The sequence below is a fragment of the Triturus cristatus genome, chromosome 11, assembly GCF_964204655.1.
Source record: "Triturus cristatus chromosome 11, aTriCri1.1, whole genome shotgun sequence".
Taxonomy (NCBI): Eukaryota; Metazoa; Chordata; class Amphibia; order Caudata; family Salamandridae; genus Triturus; species Triturus cristatus.
Window position 1 is genome coordinate 1,003,798,843 of NC_140594.1, and position 27,014 is coordinate 1,003,825,856.

A 27,014-nucleotide genomic window follows, 5' to 3' on the forward strand; every position below is an offset into this window, starting at 1 on the left:
TTGAACAGTGTCTCCTTGAAAAGTGGTTAATGCTGATGCCAAAATGCAGGCTGTTTCAGACTAGAAATGTTAATGTCTGTGCTAGCCTGCTGTTATCATACAGCTTCACAGAGGGATGCCACCCCATGGGCAATGTTGGAATACTCTTGTAGTTCCATGTTTATATAGAGCTTTGGCTCAGTTACCTTGAGAGTGACTGAATAGACTGAACATTATTCAGGTGTGCCGTTGCAGCATATCCTTTATATAATGATGAGGGTTGGTTAATGCTTTCAATTCACAATCTTTATTTTTAATCAGGGACACCCTTAAAGGCTGATCCTTTTTTTCTGCTCCTAACTTCCCAGGACTTTGAGTCTCATTGGCGATAGCCTAAAGGCCTTCTTGAAACTATGCTACATGATCTTGCTTTAAGAAGGTCAGAACTGTAGGCTGCCCACAAAACGTCCACTGTTCTCTACCTTTTTCAGATTCTGCCATTCCTTAGATTACAAGATTAGTAACAAAAATGTGTTGGTCTTGGACAAATGTGATAGTAGGTAAATGCTCTTTAAAAAGACCAGTTATAAAGTGTTGTACAGTTTCCACTTTCTCAGTAGTGGACAGCGTAAACATTCGGATGGTGCCAGACTAATTCTTTGCACCCCTCAGGATATGCTGGCCTATAGACCTGCTAGCTCACAGTGCCACCATAAGTACCCCTAAACTTAGTAAGGTAACAAATGGTTTGGGCATCCTCAGAATATGGGAAAAAAACCAATTCCCATTCCCCACCCCACCACACCCTCCAAATCATGGTAACCGATCTAGAAGCTTTTCGCTTAGTCACTTGTGCTCGCTCGGAGATCTACAAGAAATACACAAAGGGGCATTTTCAACATATATTGAACCATTGTGAAATTTTGTATGAAATATGTGTGGCAATAATCAATAGACTGAAGCAGATAAGTGATTACTAATATCAGGACCGTGAAAAGAATAAACAATTTCACCATTGTGCTAAAATAGTGTATGTATGCTGGGATATAAATACTGGTATAGTGTACTTCTACTATGCGATCCCTAACCTAGTTGCCTGGGGTGGATGTTCTGCCAAGAGCCCCCTATTGGATAATCTAACCGCCCATTACCTGAAAATTAGTAAACAGCATTTGCACACTGTGTATCTAGGACATGCACGAAATGTTCAAGGTGTAATGATAGCGTACTTATGAAGTGGATTTGCAAGCAATATGGTTTCAGAGAAGCTAATCCTCCACTATCACGCTAGCAAATGTGTAAAAGTCATTATGTAGAAAAAGAAGGCACATTAAGAAATGTGTGTATTTCAAATGGCAGTTTTTCTTTTCAGGTCTAACCCTGCCATGTGACTAAAGTGAAGCCAGATGATGTTACTATCTGTAACTCAAATGTCCCCTAAAAAACAAAAGCTGCATCGCTTATTATGGCCATTCACACAATTACAACCACACCATTTATAGACTTTACACCTCGTTTGCCTGTGAGGCAGATTAAAGCCCTATCGTCATTCATATGAGACAACAAATTCTCTAATATTCAGTAGCTGGGTATGATATTGGAAAACACAATATGACCTGAAGGCAATTGAGATATTGCCATTCTTAATATCTTCGTAAGTGCCAGTGAGTTGTCTATTGAAATATTAAGTCAACTAAAAGTCTGACCTGCTTGATTCAGCTTGTACCGGATTGTAATTTTTCCAATGAAACAGATATTTTCTGTTTACCAGAAAAATTCATTTTGCAATCAAGAGTCATCCTCTAATTGACCTTCATGTCAGGGATCGGGGTCAGTGGTCATCTCCAGTCTCCCAAATGTGAAGTGTGATCTCTTCATTTAGTCCCTTACCCATTGGCCCCTATTTCTTGGCTCCATGTCCAAACATGCTTTCTCAAGTAAAAGTAGTGGCCAGATCTCGTAGTCTGAGATGGACTGTTGCCTTCATCACAAGTTCAGACTACCTTTCATTTAGTTTTGCTGGAATTCTGGTATGCACCACATAATTGTTTTTCTAAAAAAAATCTATCTTTGTATATTGCAATTCTGTAATAAATGGCCTAGGATTAGATATCCCTAGCAGATTCAAAAATGTCTAAGGGTAGGAATTTTAGTTGTTCATACTGGCTGAGTCTCGGTGATCTATAATTTCGGAGAACCCACAGGATCCACCAGTCCACTGCATCTCTTTAAACAGTGTGCGTGTCTGCAGTCTGTGAGATCCACAAACATTTCAGCTCACCTAAAATGATGTCCCTTTACAACATTTTGTGGACATATTGTAGGATTGATGCTGTCTCTGAGGTAGAGCTCCCTTTTTCTCCTTTGTGGCCTCTTTGAGCTCAATGCAAAATGTTTTTCGTGTGTCAGAGCTAGGGAATGGTTAGTGTTCTCGGTGTAGCGATTTATCCTTTCTTACAGGAAATCACCCCACACATGACATAAGTCTAAAATCACTTTTAGAACAGTAGAACTGAGCCATGCCTAAGAGGCTAAATGAAACTCGACTTTGAAATGTTAGCTGTGGATCCTCCTATAATCATTTCCCTCATCCTTCAATAGTGTTTAGTTGTCTGTAGGAGAACATGTCTAGTTGGACCCTTTTGGGTCTCGGTCTCTTAGTAAGGATATCTTCCCAAATCCAGATGTTTTTTCTTATTTCTATTTTTGGTGTCTGGGCTCTGTTTTGCTGCTTCCAGGAATGTTTAAACAGATCACCAGAGGGTGAGAGATCATAACCTTGTGCGAATACTGACAAACTTCCTATTGTACTGTAGTGTGAAATGGGTCAACTGTGTACGGTTATCTTTGAAAATTAATCAAATTTGGTTATTAAATAAAATCAATGAGATTGTTTTGTGGGATTACAAAAATACAGTTCTTCTAATCAATCTTTATAACGGGTTAAGAAAATGCAAACTTTCTTTAGCTCCCTTAAAAGCAAATGTTTTCAATGTACAATTCATTGGTCAACAATCCTCTCTCTGGCATCTTAAAGGTACAGCAACGTCATCGCCTCATTCTGAATTGGGAAGCACAGGTCCTATCCTAGATGACAAGGAAGACTCCTATTTTACTGAAATTCGAAATTTCATTGGCAACAGCAGCCACAATAAGCACTCCCCGAGAAATTCAGACGAGAGGTGAGTGACAGCTATTCTATGGAACGATAATGTAAAGACATCAATCATAGGGCTGGTTCACATTTCAAAGGTTTGGGTCTCATTGTACTGCTCTGAAAAATTGTTTCACTCCCTGCACTGGTACCTGTATTTTTTTTAAACATGTTTTCTAAATGTATGTTGCTGATCCTAAATGAGTAAGCTTGAAGATTTTGCATGGCAGGATTTTCATAAAATCCTTCTTATTTTAGGGTAACATAGGGTCCTGGAACAGTGCTGCCATAAGCTTGTCCTATTAAATTCTTTTAGAAGCAGTTCTGTTCATTTTGGATCGGGTCTGATTGAGTGCATGGCCTACTGTTTCCTCGAACCTACAGTGCTTCTACTTTTATGTGTACGAGACTGCTGCTTTACTTGTGGAGTACCCGTAAGCTTTGTATTTGCAGCTGAACTCAACAAATCCATGGTACAGTTGTAACAATGTGAACTATGTTTTAAATTATTTCATTAGCCTAAGGTAAATTTCATGCCACTTTCATTAAAACATAAAGCCTCATCTACTTGTACTTAACAGCAGAATGCTTCAGCTTCCACAAGAGAGCACTCCACTGCAAATGTAACAGACACCTCATCTAGCTGTAGTTAGTTGTTGGGGATGAGTTTCTTCAAGCCACTGTTGATGATTTTTATATTGATGTACTAGTGAAATAACTGCAATGGCGCTGTAAGAATGTAGTTCATGGAAGGGACTTTGGTCTGCTTCATACTAACAAAGTGTGGAGCATTGTTCTGCTAACTTGTATTGGATAAATATGGAGCATTTGTTTTTGGTAAATTCACTTCCTAAGAGAAGGATTTGCGATAGATGTGTGGTTGTGGAACCGAAAGGGGAGTGCACAGATATTAAACGACGCATCAGGCAGTGCCGCCGATTGCAATCCTGTTTGCCATGAAAGCTGTGCATGAGGTACTCATTAACCAATTAGAGGCCTTGTAGTTCCTGCTTTGTCTTTTTGATGAGACCGCTTTGACTGAAGCTACTTGGGGAAGGGAGTCCATATTGAATCCCCTATCACAGGAGCCATTGCACAATGTGATGAAACAGATGTTTCCAGTCATAGAGCATAATGATTGTATCAACTACTCCGCTCCTGTGTAAAGGTGTACCTTCTCTATACATGTGTTGCCAAGGGTTGATGGTTCATCGTTTGTCACTGATCTAGTCCTGTTTTTCTGCTTGCGTCAATGGTGAGTCTGTCTCCCAGTGCCCATACGGTGTGACTATTTGAATCTTGATTGCCTTTGCACTGTAACTGATGCACTGTTAAATAAAACTTATTCAAACCAATAAGTAATGCTACGTTCCTAGTCCTCTTACTTAGTGTTAATGGTAATGTGTTTTTTGGATTTGATTTTGTTTTGTAAGAATAATTTCACTTTAAGTGTAGTTTTTCCGTGTGTGGATATATATTTACATGTTTGTTATTTTATATTTATCACTATCATTTGCTTTAACTATAGAAAGCAAATGCATTTCCTAAATATCCCATGTTCTTTAAGAAAACAGATCATGTTACATTGGTACAAATATTCAAACCCAACTGTTTCCTCGATTATCAATTTTCTTCCAACATCTGGTCTCAAGATGTGCCACACAGAAAGCTTGCAAAACAGAGGTCTCTGGGTCTTGTAGAGTTTCCATTCTAAATGTGACACTTATGACAACTTCTGATGGATATTCTAACCTTGGCAAATTACTGTTTTGACAAGTGAAATGGGTAATTAGTTTGCCTATGCAAAAGGTTTCGCTTACCCAGGTACAAGTCCATGTTTATGTTCTGAAAATGTTCTTGTTGAATTCTCGACAAGTTGGCAAATCAGTCTTTAATTTTCTTTTCCGTGGATGTCCAGATTATGTAGCAATGACGAAATAAATGTACTGAGTTCTTAAATTACTAATATCTTTCACCTGAAATAAGTAGGAAGTAGTGCTGTAATAACCATGACAAAACCGACATTGTGCAGCGAGGCGTTAATGATTACGCGCATCCCTTCGGCTAATGTGTCCTAAATCATTTTATAATGGTGGTCCCTTTTCTGAATTAATCATTCCTTACGTTTTAGAGAGTGCAATGAGATTCTTTTTTTTTTCCTTAATATTATTAACGGGCCTGGGTCAGTCTTTAAAAAAAAAAAAAAAAAGTGTGTTCCTTCAAAGTAGTGACATTTGTCTTGGTATAAATAAGCCCTTAAAATCGAACAAAAAAACTGAATGAAGCAGAAAACTAGGGGGTGGCTGTGACATAACTGTGATGCTGCCACTGAGTGCAGCCAAAGCTTTAAACATTCAAACTACTCCCAGCTAGTTTTTAGGTCGAGCCTGGGCAGTGCATGCGCTGCTCTGTGAGGCATGCTGTATTGAGGTATGGCATGGAAGCTCCGCCTATTTCCCGCCCACCTTTCTATTTGCTCCTGTGACTGTCCTTGCAAAATCGTTGCTTTTCATTTGTGAATAGTCGTAATAGTCCCTCCTTGGTACCGCCTGGTCTGCATTTGTAACCTCTCATAATGACTTGACACTTTTGTTGATAAACAGTCTGCTTTATAAGTTGGTGAGCACTATTTTCTTTAATGATTCTCCCCTATTCCACCAATGACATTGCAGCACGCCGCTCGCTTTTATATATTAGTAATGTATTTATTTAAATTACAGCACAATCAGCTTTAACTATAGCGACTGCGCTTATTTAATTTACGGCACGGTCCGCTTTCACTTTAGCGGCGGCGCTTATTTAAGTAATTACCAGTGCAGGCAGCTTTTTTCACTTTGGGTGAAAGCCCTCCATATGCTCTTTCACTTTAATGTTGACCGCGCCCCTTTCTTTAGACGCCGCTGACTGTAACCTTTAGCGGCCGTGCTTATTTATTTAATTACCAGTGCGGGCAGCTTTCACTTTACAGGCTGGGCTACAGAACCTTTCGAAATAATTTTTTTTTCACTTTGGGTGAAAGCCCCCCATATGCGCTTTCACTGTAATGTTGGCCGCGCCCCTTTCTTTAGACGCTGCTGACTGTAACCTGTATAGGCGAGCAGCGTCTAAAAAAAGGGGCGCAGCCACCATTAAAGTGGTCTCGCATTTGCAAGAGTTTGAGCTCTTGAAATTACAAATAACGATTTTATATATATATATATATATATATATATATATATATATATATATATATATATATATATATATATATATATATATATATATATATAATCTCCAACCAAGAAATGCGCCACACCCGGTTCCTGGACAGAAATGCTTTTTCAATTGGCGCAGGTAATCACGTGTCAGAGGCACCTGATGTGCCCCACTTACCTGTTTACATCGAGACATTTGAGACAGTAATCGATTAACATCACGAGGATTACATGGAAACCATTCTGTCTCACGAAGTGCATTGTGGGAGTTGGAGTGTGGCTAACAATGGGGTGTGTGATCAAGCACCAACTGGGTCATTGCACGAAAGAGGACACACCTCTGAAGAAGGCAATATGCTGAAATGCGTCAGGTGCCTCTGACACGTGATTACCTGCGCCAATTGAAATAAAGCATTTCTGTCCAGGAACCGGGTGTGGCGCATTTCTTGGTTGGATGTTATTTGCGGGAATTGCTGTCTCCCGTATTTGCCATGACCGCCCTGCAGGGTTGGAGGTCCCCGTCGGCAGTATTTCTTGGAGGATATATATATATATCTATATATCTATATATATCACAAACCCTCCTCCAAACGAAGAAGCAGAGACCTCACAGGGGAACGTTGAAAAACCTTTAATCCAGCAAATAAAACGGGCATAATGCATTTCGGCTAAAGAGCCTTCTTCAGATGCCGCCATGTTTTAGGGTAATGCTCCACCCCGCATTTAAACAGTACATGCCTCTCCCATAGGCGGTAGTCCGCTTGACCACTGGTCACATGATAACAGCTTCACCGCAAACTACAGTTCCCAGAAGGAAGCTGGGTCAGATAAGTATTGCCAGGGGAGAGCTTTTCAAAATGTTGGCTCCTGTGGGCTTGATGTCAATATGAAAATGCGGGATGTCCGATTGAAAGTCCCAAAAGAAACATCAGCTGTTAGGTTTCCTCTGCTCCCCAAACGCTCAAGTCCCAATATATATATATAGTGTGTGTTGCTTTTAAAAACACATAAATAAGTCATTGTCATTTACAATGTCAATAGCTTAAACGCTCGTAAATTCTTAAAGGTACTCTATCCCTCAAGGGCTTCTCTCAACATCAACTAATGGCATCTTGCGTTCATGCTTGACTGAAATCATTACCCAGAAGCATGATGGGTATTATAAAGACAAGGCAAGGGCTACAATAGCAAACTGCAGAGGAATAATTGTGGAACTGGCCTGGAACCTGTTTAACCCATTACTATCTTATCTGGACACTCCTATTTGTGTTCTAACTGGCATTGCAGGGCAGGTGCCTGCAACCTGCAATGTATAATTTACTACAATTCGGATGTCTGTCTCCTCTGTCACATAACGCTTAACCATGGTGGCCTCTACAAGCCGGCGAGCACTACCTTGTTGAAGATCAGATTTCTTTGTAGTGCACATTAGTGCAGGACATTAGTGCAGGGTCTGACGTTGTAATGTTATTTAGAATGCTAGTTTATTTTATGCTTTCAGAAGTGGCAATCTTCTAACTCCTACACATCTTGACCTGTCCCTCCTCAAGGTGTCATAGGCTGCTTTTTGCCGGGGGCGTGGGTGATGATGTATGAAAATATACACCAATGGCCAACCTTTCCAGATATTCGAAATAATATTTCTAGAGTGCAAACAAAACTAAACTCCCAAAAAACTTAACAAGCTTAATCACAACTATTCCACAAGTGGGGAAAAAAAGAGGACGTATTACTAATGTACTAGTTATTTAACGTGAGTTCTGGAGTAGTGTCCTTCTTGCCACAATGCACTTCAGTGCATTGTCAGCTGTAGTAAGTGTAATTTACAATTCATATAATATTTGCATAATTTTAAAGAACACTTCCGCAAGGTTGTACTTGTACACAGTGTATCTGCAAATGGAGTCCTAGTACCTTGTTAAATTAACGTAGTCTAGTATATCAAATCAAATACCAATAGAGACATTGACCAAAATCACTGTGATCTATATTTTCTTTTTTGTAGCAGAGTGAATGGCGGCCACTTCACAGATGAAAAGGTTATGTTGACAAGTCAAGTGTCCGGCATCATGGATGATGACGAGGTCGAAGATGAAGGAATATTAGATGAAGATGATGATGAGGACGATGAAAGTGACAGCCAGGAAAAGGCACTTAAGGAATGTATTGCACTTAACATAAATGAAGAAACCCCTGAAGATGACTATGAAGAGGAAATGAACACAGAGAGAAGTTGCAAAGATTCTCCTGAGAGGTTAGTTATTGCATTACTTCAAGATGTGAGCAAGAAATAGCATTCTTTTATTTCACCACTTAACCGGCAGGTACACTGAAGCTTCGGTATGATAATCACGAGAAATGTAATAGTGTGTAAAAAAAATTGAAGACAGTTGAGCAATGTTTGAATCTTGAAGACCCAATCAATATGCATGTATACCAGGGAAATTTGAGAGATACAGTCAAGGTTTCGTACAGATCAGAGCCAGAAAACTCATTACTGGGGTCTAATAGGATGGAAAAAGATACTGGCTAGACCATAGGATTGAAAGAATGAAAGGTAGAAGAGAGTGCAAATGAAAATCAACAAAGCTATACCAAGCAGAAACCTGACTCAAATCTCGAAAATGCACAAACTAGAAAGTCTGTTACATATGTACTTGTCATTTATCTCCAGATATATGTGTAATTCACTTTTAATGCAAAAAGAAATATTGATGGACAGAATGCAGAACAATGTCATACATTCACCCCAGTACAGATAATCTGGGTCTAAATCCATCGTTTTTTTGCTCACCATGCCATTCCAGTTTGGACCCAGCCATATGGAAATCAGTCTTAACCCTGTGCCCAATGGGAACAGTCGAGCCTGAACTACCAGGCCAGGTCCTCCCTGGACTGGAAACAAGCATCCTAGGACCGGTTACGGGGTTTCTCCCCTCTTCAGCCAGGACAGCTTGATTCCAGTGGCATGGAGAGCACGGGACTCGCGTCTGAGCATACCCGTCCCACTGTGTCTCTTTTGCTTTCTCGCCCTAAGTGCGCCAGTTATACCCAGACGTGGGTCCCTGGCTCACTGTGTCACTGGAATCAAGCTATCCTGGCTGAAGAGGGGTGAAACCCCGAAACCGGTCCTAGGATGCTTTTTTCCGGTCCAGGTACGACCTGGCTTGGCAGTTCCGGCTGGAATGTTCCCATGAGGCACAGGGTCTAGACTGATTTGCATATGGCCAGGTCTAAACTGGCGGGGCATGGTGAGCGAAAGAATGATGGATTAAACCCAGATCTCTTGACTGGGGGTGAATGTTTTGATTTGTTTTGCATTCCGTCCATCAATTGTGTGTCTTTTAATTCACTATTAAAACAGCTGCCACTGAATTCCATTTTATTATGTAAAAGATGTATTGGATTGTGTTATGTAAAAGGTCTTTAGTATCTGAGCCACTATTCCTAAAGAGTCTCTATATTTTTTCAATATTTGTGATTTTTTACATGTATATAACCGCGAACAAGGTCTCATCGAGACCGAAACGCGTTGGTTTGTCGTATTCGAATTGAATGAATTATGACTATTGAAAATTAAAAGGAAATCGAACCAGCTTGTGAGTGCAACCCAGTTTTTTTCCTTCGGAAGAGTGTAGGATGGATATATATATTTATATATATTTGTTTTTTATGCTATTATTCACTGAATGCTCGAGATGAAAGCGTAGAGTGTATTCTTTTTAGATTGTGAGAAAGCATGAGTAAAATCAAGCATCTGCTACATAATGTGTTGGTTATTTAAAATTCCACTATCTGCTTTGGTTATATTAGGTATAAAGATGAGGATTTCAAATCTGGACTTTCTGCCCTGGACCACATAAGGCACTTCACAGACAGTCTCAAAATGCGGAACTTTGAAGAAAATCAATTCAGTGATTCTGAGTTGGCTGCATATACGTCTTCTCACCTGCAGGAGGATTTAAAGCAACCATTGTACAGGAAATCTAAGTCGCAGGTAATGGTGAGTGTGTAGGAATGTGACGATTAAGACGTTTTGTCTTTTTGCCTGCAGTAAGGATTGTTGTAAAAGAATATTCTGATAGTGATCAAAAGTTGAGTCCTCTTTACAAAAAACAAAAAACTAATATAGTATTACTATTTACATTTGTACTTTAAATGAAACGTCAGTACAGCATTCACTAACATTTCACTCTCCGGTGTAATAGTAAAAGATGAGTATCCATAAAAATCTGCCTCCTTGATTTTAACTAGTACAGATCTTTTTTCTTCTTTTTTCCTTTTTAGAGTGAATTGATGATAGTTACTGTCACACCATCCATTTCTATATTTCTACTGTCAACTCCTTTTAACAAGAAAATGTTGGAATCCATATGAATTCATCTAATATGAAAAAGCTTTTTTTATGTTCCCATTTTCAACCTATTTCTGACAGTGTTATTTATTATAAGCATTTTTAATATGTTTGAAAATGTATTTTTATTTTCAAATTGTGGAACAGTCTACAGACATAAAAACACAATATGAAAAATAAATGAGGAAATCAACCAGGATTTATAAAGCGTGCTTATTACCCGATAGGGTATCCAGGCGCTTGCAGGTCCCGGAAGCTTATTTGAACAGCCAGGTCTTGAAAGACATTTGGAATTATGGAAGAGAGGTGATGTTCCAGGTCTTTGCAGCAATATGGAAGAAGGAGTTTCCTCAACCTCTGCTTCGGTAGATGTGGGGAGTATGGGCAAGTGAAAGGGAGGTGGTGCACAGTATTCTCGATGGTTGGTGGAAGTTCAGGTGGTGGTTAATGTTTGCCGGTCCTTGGTTGTATCGAGCCTTCTGTGCGTGGGTCAGCAGCTTGAATTGGTGTCTGTTCTCTACAGGGAGTTAGTGGAGTTGCCTGAGGTGTGGTGTGATGTAGGTTCATTGGGGAAGGCTGAGGATGAATCTGCCTGCTGTGTTCTGTGTGGCTGGAAGGTTCTGTAGAAGGTGTGTGGCGATTCCTATGTAGAGGACGTTGCCATAGTCCAGCCAGCTGGTGATGTGGGTCTGTGTCACAGTGGGTCTCGTGTGTAGGGGTAGCCACGTGAAGATCTTGCGTAGCATGCACAGAGTGAGAAAGCAGGCATAGGAGACAGCATTGATCTATGATTTTATGGTGAGCTTGTTGTCAGTGATGATTCTGAGGTTTCTGGTGGGGTCGGAGTGAGTAGGAGCGGGTCCTAGGTCTGATGGACACTAGGAGTCGTTCCATGTGTTGGTGCAGTTGCCAAAGAACAGTATTTCCATCTTGTCTGTGTTCAGCTGCAGACAGTTGTTCTTCATCCAGTCAGCAATGTGTGTCATGCATCTGTGGAAGTTAGTGGTGGTGTGGTCGTTGGTGAGTAAGAGGATGAGTTGGGTGTCGCCTGCATAGAATACTTTGAGACCATGGGATCTGACAATGTTGGCCATCGGGGTCATATAGGAGTTGAAAAGTGTGGGGCTGAGCGATGTGCCCTGGGGGACACCACAGGTGATCTCCTTGGGTTTAGAGGTGGAAGGTGGATCCTCTGGGTTCTTCTGGTGAGGAAGCATGTGATCCATGTGAGCATTTTCACTTGGATGCCGCTCTGGTGGAGACTTTTGATCAGAATGTGGTGGGATTTGGTGTCGAAGGCTGCAGAGGGGTCGAAGGATCAAAGCTGCTGTTTCTTCTCGGGCAAAGAGGGTTGGTATGTTGTAGGTGGCTGCGATCAGGGTGGTTTCAGTGCTGTGATTGCTGTGGAAGCCGGAGTGGGAGGCGTTGATAAGCTGATTCTGCTCCAGGTGTCATGAGTTGATTATAGATTATCTTTTCCAATGCCATCGCTGAGAATGGTAGCAAGGAGATTGGCTGGAACTTTCTGAATTTGCTGGGGTCAACTGAGGTTTTTTTGAGTAGTGGTCTGACTTTGGCGTGTTTCCATGCATCGGAAAATGTTGCGGGGATGATAGAGGTGTTGAGTAGGGTGGCAGATCCTTTGGTTTCCGAGGTTGATTATGTGGTGCAGGCATTGGTCTGTGTGAGATCCTGAGTTTATGGATTTCATGGTGGAGATGGTGTCCTCGGTGGAGGGGATGTTCCAGGTGGGTCAGTGTGTGGTTCATGTTGGTGGTGTATCTGTTGAGGTAGTCCATAGGTGTGGTTGGGGTTAGAAGTTTCTACGATCTTGTTGTGAAAGAAGTAGGCTCAGGTTGTCGCACAGCTTCTGTGAGGGTATGATGTTTTCACTGGCAGCCGGGTTGGAGAATTCCTTAATGATGTTGAAAAGTTCTTTGGTGGTGTTTGCGCTGATTTCCGTGCATGCAGCAAGGGCTGTCTGTTGATTTTGCAGGCGGTGGTTGAGGGAGGGCTTGTAGGCTGCTCTCTTGGAGGTGTCCTTGCTGGTGCACCATCTTCTCTCCAACTGTTTGCTGTCCCGTTTCGCTGTTCTCGGTTCTTTGGTGGGGTTAACTGTCATAACAATAATTTCCAATGAAACTGTGGGTGCCATATTTGCCATCTGTAGATGAATGGAGATTCATACATCAGATTAAGCATCCGATTCAGTTTGAGGCCACAGTTATTCTGTAACATCTCAAGTAAGTTTCATAGCTTCTTTTAGGCAGAACAAGTTTGTCCATTTAAATGATTTGAATCAAGATGCACTCGAGGGAAGCAACAGAGTAGCAAGAAAATTAAAATACTTCCACTAAAACCTCACCGAGCACCTGCAGCAAGCAAACCAGACCCTGCTTAGGAGAATTTACTTCACCCTTTCATCTTCCTTCATGCACATATCCAATGATTCTTGCAGTCTTCAATATATAATCTATGTTCCACCCATAAATGTATCATTCACCCTCGCCCCCTCTCCACGATACATCCTTCCACTCTACCTCCAACCGTTCAATCTTTCAACCATCCATTCTTTCACCTTTTCACCATTCATCCGATTTTTACCTTTTCTTCCTTATTTCCTTCATGTTTTCATTTTTCGCCCTTCCTTTCAAGTCCCATTTTTTCTTCCGTCTTTCTATCTGCACATCTTTCTTATCTTTTCACCCCACTTCCACTTCATTTGTCCCTATGTCTGTTTTTTCACCTATTTTCTTAATTTCTCTTTTTCCTTCCCTGTACATTTACGTCCAACTCCCCCACCCATCTGTCATGGTATTTTCTAACATTATTATTTAGGACCACTTTTTTCTGCAGAGTAGAGCCCATAAGCAAATTGTTTTATTGGGAGAAGTACACAAGCCCAGTCTCAGCCCCTACTCAAGCTGCTTAAGAGAATGCTCCACTATGTCACTGGAAGGTGTACACCTGTATCTTACATTAATAGTTAATTTAAAATAAAATTTTTAAATCTTTTAGGAGATCACAAAGGGGGCACAACAGCTACAAAATATGCCATGAAATCTATATAGATAAATTCCTCTTGGGATTAAATGAAGAGAATCCTTTAATTCAGTTTATTTCCATGGTCATGCAAGAAAGTAAAGAAATTGATTTAACTCATGATTCGGACGATTTCAAAAAGTTGGCTATTTATTAAAATAATGAACGAGGAAACGTACACACTAATAATTTTTTTAAACTTTTTTTCCTACAGGCATATGCTATGATGCTCTCTCTCTCTGAGAAGGAATCTCTTCATTCTGTGTCACACAATTCTACCAACATGTGGCACACCATGGCACGAGCCGCTGCAGAATCCAGTGCTATCCAGTCAGTAAGCCACGTATGACATTGTGAGATCCACCCAGAATGGGACCAAGTCCAACCCGTAGCATGGCTCTTTTCTTATAGGACTATTTAAAAGACTGCTGAGCAGAATGCCTTATAAATCTGCAGGGTCTCTCACGAACGTCTGGTGACCTTAAACTGATTAATTAAAAAGAAGACACTATTTATGCTCATTGTTTTGTTTTGCACAGCTAAGGCGGCTGCTGGTTTCTGGAAGGTCAGTGCAACTGAGACACGTCTCCATGGCGATCTTGACCATGTTGGGCAAAACATGTCTTCCAGTTTATCCGGTGTGGAGGTTTGAAGTTTCCATTAATGAACTCTTTTAGCACACATTGACATGAATACAGTTTTTGTACTCCATAATTTCATGCACAGGATTAAGAACAATAGCTGCCTTGGAAGAATTTTCTTTTTTGCAACGTGATGTATAACCCATTGAAGACTGAAAGCATTGTATAGACATTCTCAGTTGACTTGGAAGCGGAAGCCAACAATGGGAAAGACACATCCTTAATAATATCTTCTTGACCGCTCTGTGGAGGTGAACAAACAAATCATTAACTTGTACTGTGTATATATGAAGAATGATCCAAGGTTCAGTTCTCAAAGAGGTTGACATTCATGGAATTCTGTTTCAAGACCGTCCTTGTCACTAGTACCACTAATTTGTCTTCTTGTTAAATGTTTGCCAAATCAATGTACTGACATTTTAATTTTAGACAATCATGTCTTTTCTTTCTTTTTTTGTTTGTGTACTTTGTATTTATTTGCTGTCGAGCAGCTAATGTTGATTTCAAATAGCACTATTCTAGTCCTACACTAGAACACATCTTAGGCACCCACAGAATTCAAAGATGAATGGAAACTGATCTGTGTATGTAAGTGCTAAATTGTGTTCAAATTTTCTTACATTCCCATTTTTTTTTGCAACAAAATAAAAAATCTAAAAAATCAATGAGTTGGATTTTTGTAAGCCAAATAAATCATTTGATTGTATAAACAGTTATAATTTCCTCATGGAAGCATGATTCTTATGATTAAAACTGTACCCAATATTTTATGCTGATTGTCTGCAAGCTTGTGTGATGTTATGTTCATGTTAATCCTATTTGTAAAATTAAGTGTTCCAAACTTATGTTGAAAAAGATGACTGTGTTCATTTATTTTGCCCTTCAGTAAGGGACCAGATTAATTTTCTTCTGTTTGTAATTTGATTTTGAAATAATCGGCAGTTGAGGTACTTTCTTTAAATGCTTTGTACAATGTAACTGTTATGCATTTCAGTACATTACTGTGGGAGGAGTAAGTACACAAAATAAAGGACTACCAAGAGAAAGCTACGTCTAAATTTTCATTTTTCATGCTTCTTACTCTAAACGAAAATGTTATTGTGGGATTAAAAAATAAATATTTTTTAAACATAAATGTTCCTTCCATGTAACCTATTCAGATACCTTAAATTTTAAAATGGTGCCTCCTTGCCTAATAAACAAGAAAATAGTGGTAGTTATTAAATAAGGTCTAAGGCATACTGATTCCTCCCATGTGCTGTAGTCTACAGTGCACACATTTCTGTTGTGTTAATACTTTCGTGGCAGTGTCATTCAGTAATGTTTATTGGTTTATTTGTACATCTAATACCTTGCAGCATGCCTAATTGAATTAGTTTGAGTCACTTAAAAGAGGGAAAATTGTGGGTGAAGCAGGCTTCCATTTAGAATGTTATTTGGGATCATTTATTTGAAGAAATGTTTGGGGGGGTTGTTGATGGAGCAAATGGGTTCATTTTTCTTAGGGGTGGTGTGGGCCTAGTACTACGCTTGCTGTCATTTCTCGCAGCCATTGAGGTTCAAGCTGATCCAGGTTTAATTTTCCTTTAGGCAATTTGAGGTGTCTGTACATTTTTCCTCTTAACCAATGACTTTCATGTAGATTTGCATGTTGTCTGTGTATGAGTGAAATAGGTGGTTTTGGAGATCTCAGGAGATGCATTGGAGGCTTAACATAGACTAAACATTATGGGTGGGCTACACCAGGGTACGTATACGCCAAAGGTAACTGATGAGGATAGGATGAGAAGTCACCTAGTCTTATTTTACTACTTCTGACCATTCTTCATAATAGGACTTAAATCACTTCAGTGACTATTTGAGGACAACAGTGGCTGATGGTAGGTGGTAAAGCAGAAATGCATGGATTTGAGGTTGGAAGCAGAATGAGTAGGATCAGCATGGAATGTGATCTTTGGCCATCCATTTCAAGGATGTCATCCCATATTGATTAGGGCATTTGCAGATCTGTGTTTTGGAAGGAAATCAAAATGGTTTGTTGTAGTATTTTGTTTGTCTCGGAGGTATGGAGGTGAATAGTGATCAATTTTCCATTACCGTAAAAATTCACAAATGTATTAGGCTCTGATGGGTTAAAGCAGGTGTTTGTTTTAGAGTGTGGGCAACATGTAATGTTTTAATGAAGACTGAACCTTTCCAGTTAGTAGTCATTTGTTCATTATTGTAGTGAGAGTGGGGGTGAGCACATCCACTGTGTGGAGTTGATGTCAGATAGGCAGTTGACTCTTTATTCGATTTGGGGACATGCAGGTGAGTGGAGGTGTTGGTTCGTGTCAACTCTTGGAAAATAGGGTGCAATGTTGATCTGATATTTTTAAGTAGGTACAGCCTAGCGAGTTTGTGTGTTGTCGTCTTCATGCTCATGTCTGTTGAATGAGGGTGTTTTAGCCTGCTTCTGAATTTCTGCCTTACATGTACATCCACTCTCTTGATTTGTCCCCATATGGGCCTACATTCACTCCCTCTGTCATATGCATCTCTATGATCTGCACACTATAACCCTCCCCCCCCCCCCCCCCCCCCCTTCTTGGGTTTTTCAGAATGGACTACTGTTCATGAAGGGTCAACAAGATCCATCCCAAAAGCATTCACAGCATCTTTCAACATTGCAAAGGAAAGATTAAATCTAGTAAAGGGTATCGTGTTTAGGCTATCACAAGGATTTTGAATACAAAATACATAATTGTGTCGGGTCCTTGGTTCCATCGTGAGGAATCCACTGTTAGCAGTTGATATACTGAAGCTAAAGTTACAGTTACACTTCCCGTAGAATTCTGCTACTATTTATTAATGTAGACAATTGCCTGAATAAGGAGACCAGTCATTGCAGAATACCAACACTCTCTAGACACATTTACGGCTCCCCAGAAACAGTGACTGATGGGGCTCAAAAATATCTAACACGGAGAATGGATAAAACGATGGACCAGTAGCCATTAAAAGAAAATGGCCAAAAGTCAGTAAAACTTATAAGGCATTCTTATTAATGCAATCAATGTAAAGACAAGAACATGCCTGTAAAACGTTTTAGATTAATTTGCAGGCTTGCAATTCTGTTTTTGTGTTGGTCCATTTAAAAGTCAAAAACTGTTAATGAGGATTTAATGAATTACAGAAGAATTGCAGTTCAAACTATACATCTATTCATGATGATTGTGTCATTCCAGAGATGTACCAATATTTGTACTTGTTGGAAGAGGGCCAACCAGTTCACTCCAGAAAAGAGTATAAACCACAAAGGGCCTTATTACCAGTTCCCTGGACATGGTTGTATTAATTCCTCACCCCAAACTTAACCATACCAGGGGTTCAGTTAAGTCAAAGGGTGTGGAATTAACAGATATTCCAAGATGAACCTTTAGAACCCCCTGTGAAATTACATGGGAAATCAGTAATTCTGTGTCAATTTCCTAACCTAACCTCAGTTTCTTCACCTTTTGAATACATCCCAGACATCCGACTGGATCTGGAAACTTTTTAGCAGTACCTCTTCACTATGCTAGATGCCACCATGCAGCTCCGCATTGACACTGTTCTGCTCTGGAAATGACGTGTGCAGCCAATATAAGCATCACTCCTGCACGCTGATGCTTGTTCCTTTCTGACATAGATCCAGAGCTACCACTGGTCTCTTCAGAGACCCGTTTGCTTCCATTTTGCAGAGTGCAGAAGAAATGTCACTTCCCATAGCGACAGTGTTTAAACCAAGTAAGGACTGTTGCAAGCAGAAGATGCTGAGGCTAGACTGGTCTAAGCCGAAATGTCGGTCTCGGTCCTTTTCCCGGTACAGAAGGTGGTCCTGGGGTCAATCGTCATGGTGCTCCAAATTGTAAGGTAAGTTGAAAAAACCCATAAAAAATCCAAGTGGGACTCTGCCTCTTCCTGCCACTCATCCATTTGTCCATCTTACAAGATAAAGTGTAAGCTCTTTTGGCTCTCAATCTCACTCCTGAAGTCAGTCGACATTGAAGCCAATCCCACAACTTGTCCCAGCACAACCAGAGTTTTGTGACACCGAAGCAGATTTAAGAGTTCTGCACAGCCATGTTGCATATATTTGGAACCCTTCTGACTCCCTCTCGTGCGCCAGCAGGCCCCATGGAGCTTAAAGAACCTCCATCTATGATACCACTAGCAAGTTCACCCTCTGTGCCAGTTGGACCCTCTGAAAGTGGCAGGACCTCAAAACCACCTTTTCTGTCCCCACATTCCACACGTGGTCCTGGAAGATCTACACCGACTCCATAGATGGAGGACAAGGTAGAATCTATTGTGCTTTCCAAAAGTTGCGTCTGCTCCAAACTCCACTGAGGCCACTCTGTGGCTTTGAACCACAACCTTTGCTGTGAAATTAAGGTCAAAACCAGTATTCTAACTGAAGTCCTACAACAAGGGTACACCAATATAGAGCCCCTGTTGTTGTTTAATGAAGCACCAACCAACGCCCTTTTAGGGGCCTGTGCCAAGCCTTGCTCTGATTCCCCCAGTGAATTGCCAGATTGTGCAGCGCCATAACCCTGCCTCTGGTGACCCTGCTTTTTTGACTCCACGCACTTCTCCTGAGGGCTTCGTGGTGCAAGCTTCCACCAGTTGGACAAACCAGAATGCCTCAACTACTCCCCTAGATATGGAATCTAAGATTGTGCATACTGTTTGGAAGAGGGTCATTTCTTGCACGAAAATTGGCTCTCCGGTCAGACAATGCCAGTTGCCTTTTAGGCAGCTACTACACCCTGTCAGGGATTCTTTAGCTCAAGTTCTTCCAGGTGTCCCAGAAAACCTTTGCACTATGTTGACCCAGGCCATACAGGGTGGCTGTGATGCCCCTAAATTTCCCCTTCATTGGTGCCGGGATAACACACATTCTATTGGGCTAGCCATTGACGCTGGCATCTCTAACCGCTGCTACGCCTGGTGGGGATCTACAGGTTTCTCCAGGGATGTTCAGTCATCCCTTATGGACTTGTCATTTGATTGGACTCGCCTTTTCAGGGACAAAACAGACTCCGCTCATGAGAGCAGGGCTACAGCTCGCTTCTTGGCCTGGTCTACTTCACCATGCCAACATCTGCGCTTTCCAGTGCTCTGGCAGGCGTACCAATATACACAACCTCTTCGGCCTCTGCAGTGTTCCCGGACGTTTTGTGTCAGACAGTGTACCAGGCAATCCATATCGTAAGGGCCAAGCTGCAGAAACACCTCTAACGTTTTATTAGTCTAGCACGGCCACCAGGTTGGAGGCAGGATTCAAAATTTTTCCCCAGGCTGGAAGGTCAGTGCATTGGATAGGTGGATCCTGGAAGTTTTCCCGAAGGGGTACACTTTCCCCTTCCTGGCTGCTCTGCTGAACCTTCCACCATCCCGGATCAACTGACTGAGGACCATCTGTCCATCTTCCAAGAGAAAGTGTAAGCTCTTTTGCCGAAGGGGCTAACCAAAGATCTTGGATCAGAAGTGGGCAGTGGTTGTTAACCCCATTGCCTCCTGATGCCAGAGAAGGATGGAGACCTCTTTCCTATTTTAAGATCTGTGCCCTCTCAATGCCTTCCTTCCTTAGGAAAGACAAGTTGAAGATTGTTGTATCCAAATTTTCGTCTCAAGGGCCACACTTACCAGTGGCCCGCAATGTAAGTCAAATAACGAGCAGTTGGCAACGTAGAAGGTTCAAGCGTTTATTGGCCAGACAGAAAACTCTACGTAGAGGAGCCTCATCGATCCTCACCCAAGAGGTGTGCCGAGGAAGACTGCTGGCTCCTTGACAAACTCATACTTTTATACATTACAGCGCAACATACAAAGCCTTACAAGTGGAAAAGTACCAGCCCGTCCTAGGCGCTCCTAATGAGCTCATCCTATATCTAGTTTCAACGATACAAAAAAGGCTACTATCTTTAAGAATAGAAGGTCGGCCGGGTGACTCCCTTCTCGTCCCAGGTTCAGAAGGAATTTTGCTTGGTACTCCCTTTTGGCAGATGTGACATTGCTTCTCGGTCGTAAATACAATTCAGCCTGTCTTCTAAAACTGGTGCATGCTGAATAAGGAAAATATGGGCTCAGGGAACCACGTGATTGTAGTTCCTACATGACGAGAGAGTTTGAGGGCCAAGATGGCTGTGGTTCTGTTTTCGGCCCTTTCCGTCGTACTTACTTAATTTAGACTAAAAGGGCCTTATTACGGGGCTGAATCAAATAAGCTAGTTTTAGTTACACTATGCTAATCATATATTTTAATTTGGATCCTACAGAACGGCCCTTTTAGCATAGTGTAGCTAAAATAAAATAAAAACAAATATGTCTACTCCTCAAAAATGCCCTCATCTATCTGCATTAGGTCGTGAATTTCTTTCTGGGTCATCTGGGCATGAGCTTGGGTAGGTGGGGACTTAGGTAGTGCAGAGCGAAATTGGGTGGCACAATAAGAACAACAGGCAGGGCCGCACTGGATACAAATACAGCAGGTAAAAAGGAAACCCACGATACCCAACAGGACCATGAATAGTTTCCATCCCCAAGTGGTCAGAAGGTCCCAGAACCAAGTTGACAGGGACCAGGTACCAGTCTCCGTATGGATTTCTGATGCCAGTCGGAGTTTCTGAATAGCTAAATGAACCGAAGGGGCGGAGTCAGGTATATATACACAACAGGAGCTCCCGATCACCCGGCATGCTCCTCCGCGATCGGCCAATATGACATCTAGAACAAGACGATTTTGAAGGGTCACAAGCCGGGTCGCCTGAAGCTCAACAGTGATATTAGTCAATATCCCGGCAGTGGTATTGACTACTCCTTCCACCACCCTGGACAGCCTCCTAATTTCCTTACTAGTGAGGATAGGGCCCCATATAGGTAGGACCCCTTTCATAATGTCTACGAAATGTTGGGCCGGGGTATCTGTTTAATCAGTGACATCATTATCAATGGATGTGGATAACAGACTTCTTTTATTCAGTGAATGAGATTTATGATAATCTGATGGGGCAATATAAACAGGAGGATAGAGGAAGGACAGATAACACCTGCCCGACCATCCCCTGGGAAGCCAGGTGTAAGCATTTTCCCCACATACGAAATATATGTTCGGGGGAGTCAATATTGGCGGACTACTAAAAGTCTGTAATCGATGAGTGTAATTACATCTGCTAAATCCTACGAACAAGTGGCCGGAACCCTGGACACAAAAGGAAGATTACTTATTTAATACAGGGACTGGTATAATCTTGTCTTCTGAGACATTGCGTTCCTGAAAATATCTGAAGTATTCGGTGAAATTGAAGGATACAAAATCTAATATCTCATCCCTTAGCCAAGTATCATTCTCATGGTCCATGTACACATTCATGCAGGCTGTTGGATCTAAAGTGCCGTCAGTACCTTCTGCATTGGGAGTGAATCCCTGATGCCTCTCTATGTAGGCCAAGATTAAGTCATAATCTTTCTCCGAGAATCTGTGTGTGTCTACAGTATAATGCTCGTATATCATGGACAACAATCTAAACCAAGCTTCACAGCTCCCTAAATGTGACAACGGCATTGAAATGAACAAATCATGTTTATGCATTACTGAAGGGAGGAGGCCACATACCCAGCAATCGGTGACATTCGTGGAACTGTGGGTTTGATGCAACATCTCTATAAAGGCATTATGTACGTAAGTCTGGCGATGCCTTTCTTTGTGAGGGGCCAAAGTCTGAAAATGGTGTTCCTGAGGAGTGGGGGTAGTTAACACCAGGGTATGGACTGGGTGGCGGAATTCTAGATAAATGAACAATCCTAAACATAATAGAAATGACACGGCTATTATAGAAATAAACCCAATTTTAGCACGCAAACTCCGTGTGGAAAACATTGGTAAATATGCATATCTAGGGCGAGGGATTATGGGACGTTCTTCTTCAAGGGCGAAACGAGCAAAGGGATACATTCTCACTAACAGTCCAGTTCTAAGCTCGGGAAACAAAAAAAAGTTTACAAGCAGTCCAATCTGCCGGAGGGTGCTTCTTTCCTGTGTCCGTGTTAGAGCCTCACAGGCAGACTCTTAGCATTCCAAAGAGTAGAAATAAAAAGAAAAAGAACATAAAAATCAAGGGTGCAAAGACTTCTCTCGTAGGAGCTGCACTTGACGCAACTCTGGTCGAAGAGGAAGGTTACCTGGGCCCCCTTTGCTATCAGTGTCTCTATCTTCTTTCTGAACAGGGCTATCACTTAAAGTTCCACGCCCTCCACAAGTTCAGTCCAGTGTTTATATGATCCCCCTAGGTCCCTTAGCTTAGACTTCACCTTTTATTGTAAGCCGGACCGGGGGATCTCATTCCGTTTGCGGGGCCGCAGGTGGTATCGAGTGTGACCAGGGGTTTCAGGATTCATGAACAAGATGGGCACAGTGGGATCAGATAAGGAACACGGTGTGTGGCCCTCCTGGTCACGCGTTTGGCCCCCAGGCAGGGCCTTATCTGCCGCAGCTGACCCCGAACTCGTGGCCCTCTCTCCCTGCCCTTCCGTTTCTCCGTGGGCTTCGGGGGAGGGCGGCTCTTCGGTGTCGTGCTCACCTCTGTGCTGTTCGTTCTCCTCCTGGTCTTGGCAATCCTCGGTCAAGGGAAGCGGGACACGCTTCAGATGGGAAACATGAATCCAATGCTGTCTCCCTTCGACCTTTACCGCCGTCCTTGTGGCTAGAAGCACTTGATGTGGCCGAGTCCAGCGGGGTTCCAGGCTCGACTTCCGCTGGTAGTTCCGAATTAGGACCCACTGACCTGGTTCGATGCTGTGTCCGGGGCTCTCCGGCAGAGGCTGCAGTACTGCTGAAATCTGTTGGTGGATAGAACGGAGATCTTTAGTTAACGCATAGAGATAGTCGGCTAACATAGGATACTCAATATCCCTAAATGACTTGGGCCGAGGCACCCCCCATACATTGGCCGGTCTCCCAAAAACCACCTCGTAAGGGGAAATCCCACTCCGAGAGTGATGGGTCGTTCTTACAGACAACAGGGCCAATGGTAGAAGATCAGGCCATTTCAGGCCAGTCGTGTCCTGTAGTTTGGCCAATTTTAGCTTCAGGATCCCATTATATTGCTCAACTAGGCCTGCTGATTGAGGGTGCCGTGCGGCGTGGAACTTCTGTCGTATTGACAAACCTTTACATACATGCTGAACTAAATTGGCATTAAAGTGTGTCCCATTATCACTCCAGATTACTCGTGGTAACCCATATCGGGGAAAGAACTCCTTTATTAAGGCTCTAGCAGTTGCTATAGCTGTGTTTTCTCTAGTGGGGTACGCTTCCACCCATTTACTGAAGGTACAGATTACCACCAGAACATATTTGAGGTTGTTAACCCATTCCAGCTGTATATAATCCATTTGGAGTACCTCGAAAGGCAAGGTGGGTGGGGCAAAACTTCCTGACAAAACAGGGGTACCACCCCCCGGGTTATGCTGAAGGCAAACCATACAATGCTGGACCAGATTTCTAGCCGTTTTTTGGATATTGATGTTGTACCATACAGGGTCCAACATTGCACACATGCCTCGGACCCCGACGTGGGCGGGACCATGTGCCATGGCCACCACCGCATTCACAAATGCATTCGGTAGTAGCCATCTGCATTTTTCTGACAGGTCCGTCCAACACCCATTCTCGTCTAACCGCCCCACCTGCTCCTGCCAATACTGCAGTTCCTCTGGGGTGGCCTCCTGTTGCAATTCTACAGTGTTTCGAAAAATGTCTGCTTCTACCATCCTTCTGCACTGACTAACCACAAACATGGAGGGGGTATCGGACTGGGCAGTTTCCTTAGCAATCTTGTCTGCAAAAGCATTACCCCTCCCAACATCATTAGTTACAGCCTTATGGGCACTACATTTTACAATGGCGAGGGCTTCTGGCAAAGGTAATGCAGCCAGCAGTCGTTCGACCAATTGTCCATTCTTTATCTTTTCACCATGGGATGTAAGAAACCCTCGTTCTGCCCATAACCTCCCAAAACTATGGACTACACCGAAAGCGTATTGGCTGTCGGTGTAGACGTTTAACCTCAATCCCTTACCCAACTCACACGCTCTTAGTAGTGCAATTAATTCGGCAGCTTGGGCGGAAAGATATGGTACTTTGGCCGCCTCGACCACGGTCTGTAAGGTGGTAATTGCATAAGCCGCAACCGTAGTACCGTTGGGCAATCTAAAACATGAGCCATCAACATACAATTCTCCTTGGGGTTCCGGTAAGGGGGTGTCTGTTAGATCTATCCGGCCCTTTGTTTCTTCTTCAGTCCGAAATATGCAATCATGTACATCCTGGCCACTTTCTCCTGAGGGGAGGGGTAGCAACGTGGCGGGATTCAGAGTGACGCATCTCTTAATTGTTATGTGAGGTGCAAACAGGGTCAATTCGTACCCCGTAAGACGCGCACTGGTTAAGTGCTGCGTCTGTGTCCTGTTTAACAATACGTCCACAGCGTGTGGTACCATCACTGTGAGATCCGTATTTAGGACTAGCCCTTCTGATTGCCTGATCGCCACTGCTACAGCGGCCGTGGCTCTCAGGCAGCTGGGAAGTGCTCTGGCGACGTTGTCCAAAACCGCTGAAAAATATGCACAGGGTCTTTGCTTACCTCCAAAGTCCTGTGTTAACACTGAAAGCGAACAACCGTCCACCTCATGCACGTAGAGCACAAAAGGCTTCCGGTAGTCTGGGGTGCCAAGCACAGGAGCAGAACATAAAGCAGCCTTTAGAGAAAGAAAAGCCATTTGACACTCATCAGTCCAGGGTAGGGGTTCATGCACGCCTTTGGTGATTAAATACAAGAAAGGTTTAGTGATGAGAGAGTAGTTAGGGATCCACTGGCGACAGTAAGAGGTTATGCCAAGCAAAGCACGGACATCACATTGCGTGCGAGGAACAGACATGTTAGTAATGGATGCAATACGCTCCGAGGTCAATCGCCTTCCCTCCTTCGACAGGAGATGACCGAGATAGGTCACCTCCGGTCGACAATATTGGAACTTTGACAGTGATACCTTATTACCATGTTTTGCCAGATGCTGTAGTAAATCCACTGTTGCCGTCCGGCAGCCCTCCTCAGTGTCAGAGGCCACCAGGAGATCATCAACATACTGGAGTAATACATTACCTGGCGGCAAGCTCAAGGTGTCCAGTATCCTTTTCAGTGCCTGACTATAGATACTGGGGCTTTCTGTAAATCCCTGGGGGGCGAGACAGAATCTGAAGCTACGGCCCCCCAATGAGAAGCCGAAAAGATAGCGGCTATCTGGATGTATGGGGATACTAAAGAAGGCGTCCTTTAAATCTATGACTGAGAAAAATTGTGCCGTTGGAGGAATCATCGTCCGGATGGAATTAATATCAGGTACCACAGGGTACTGGGGTACCACGATCTTATTGATTTCTCGGAGGTCAATCACAAATCGATAGGTATCAGCATAATCAGGAGTCTGTTGTGTCGGGGCTCGTTTAAGAATCGGAAGAATAGGGCTATTACACGTGTTAGAGGCTGTTTCTTCCACTACTCCGGTTTTTATCAGATCATGAATGATAGCCATTAGAGCTCGTTCCCCAGCAGGGGCAATTTTATATTGGGGGATCTTCGGCAACTGGGCTTTCTGTTTTCAAGTAATCGATACTGGGGGAATTTGTAAATGGCCCACGTCCGTGTCTCCGGTCGCCCAGAGGGTTTCCGGAATGCACGCCAGTTCTGGTGGTAGAGATTCTGTTTTAGATCAGCATTGCGCGGAGAGGGGAGAAGGGTCTTTTATGGTCAGGTAAACCCCCTCCGGGGAACAATAGATGTGAGCATGCAATCTTTTCAATAGGTCCATGCCTAGAAGGTTCTCTCCACACTGGGAGGTCAAAAGGAAAGGTGAGTCTATTGATACCGGCCCCAGGTTAAGGGGAAGCGGTTGTGAGATGGGGCTTACCACCGGAGTTCCAGAAAACCCCACAGACACATTATTCTGGCCAGACAGAGCAGCCCCCGGGACTAGGGCACGTGAAACAGAACTGTTCATGGCCCCTGTGTCAACTAGGAACTTACCTGATGCGTTCAGTAATCGTGCATGGACATAAGGTCCAGCTTAATCAATTGGAATCGACACCTGCCCCTGACTCTGTCTTTGGCTGTCCTATGCTTGAGAATAACCTGATCCCTCGCCTGTCACATAATCATCATTGTAATACTGCTTTCCCTGACCGTGATCTTTAAGTCCTTCGACTTCCTTTCTGTGCTGTCCTTGCTTTCATTCTCACGATGTTCATAATATTGAGCCATACTCAATATTGTCGACGGGGTAGTGGTTGTCCAGGTGCTTTCAGCAGCTTGTAATCGAGCCGATACTTCCGGCAGCAGATTGGTCACGAAGCGATTCACGAACAACCGTACCCCCCCTTCAGTGGCTAGGTTCTGTCCACTGAAGTCAATGAAAACGCCCTCAAATCTCGTAAAGAAATTGGATACACTCTCATCCTTCTTCTGCTTGCAGGCCGTCAACTTATCCCAATCCACTTTTCGGGGAGGGATCAGTGAATGCATATAATTTATTATCCTATCGGGAAGGGCCAATATTTCTGCCCGGGG

General features: G+C 42.8%; 1 protein-coding gene across 11 annotated transcripts in view; it reads left to right on the forward strand.

Annotated features, from left to right (window-relative positions):
- MECOM (MDS1 and EVI1 complex locus) overlaps positions 1–15,410 on the forward strand; it is a 128,663-nt gene extending 113,253 nt beyond the window's left edge. For 6 of the 11 annotated variants that reach the window (XM_085635148.1, XM_085635150.1, XM_085635152.1 and 3 more), the window contains 4 exons: positions 3,017–3,161; positions 8,333–8,581; positions 10,141–10,330; positions 13,938–15,410. In XM_085635148.1, the coding sequence (XP_085491274.1) occupies positions 3,017–3,161; positions 8,333–8,581; positions 10,141–10,330; positions 13,938–14,072 (719 nt within the window). In that variant the 3' untranslated portion in view covers positions 14,073–15,410. The remainder of the gene's footprint in view (positions 1–3,016; positions 3,162–8,332; positions 8,582–10,140; positions 10,331–13,937) is intronic. The other 5 variants (XM_085635151.1, XM_085635157.1, XM_085635158.1 and 2 more) reach the window with 1 other exon arrangement.
- Positions 15,411–27,014: the final 11,604 nt, after the last annotated feature.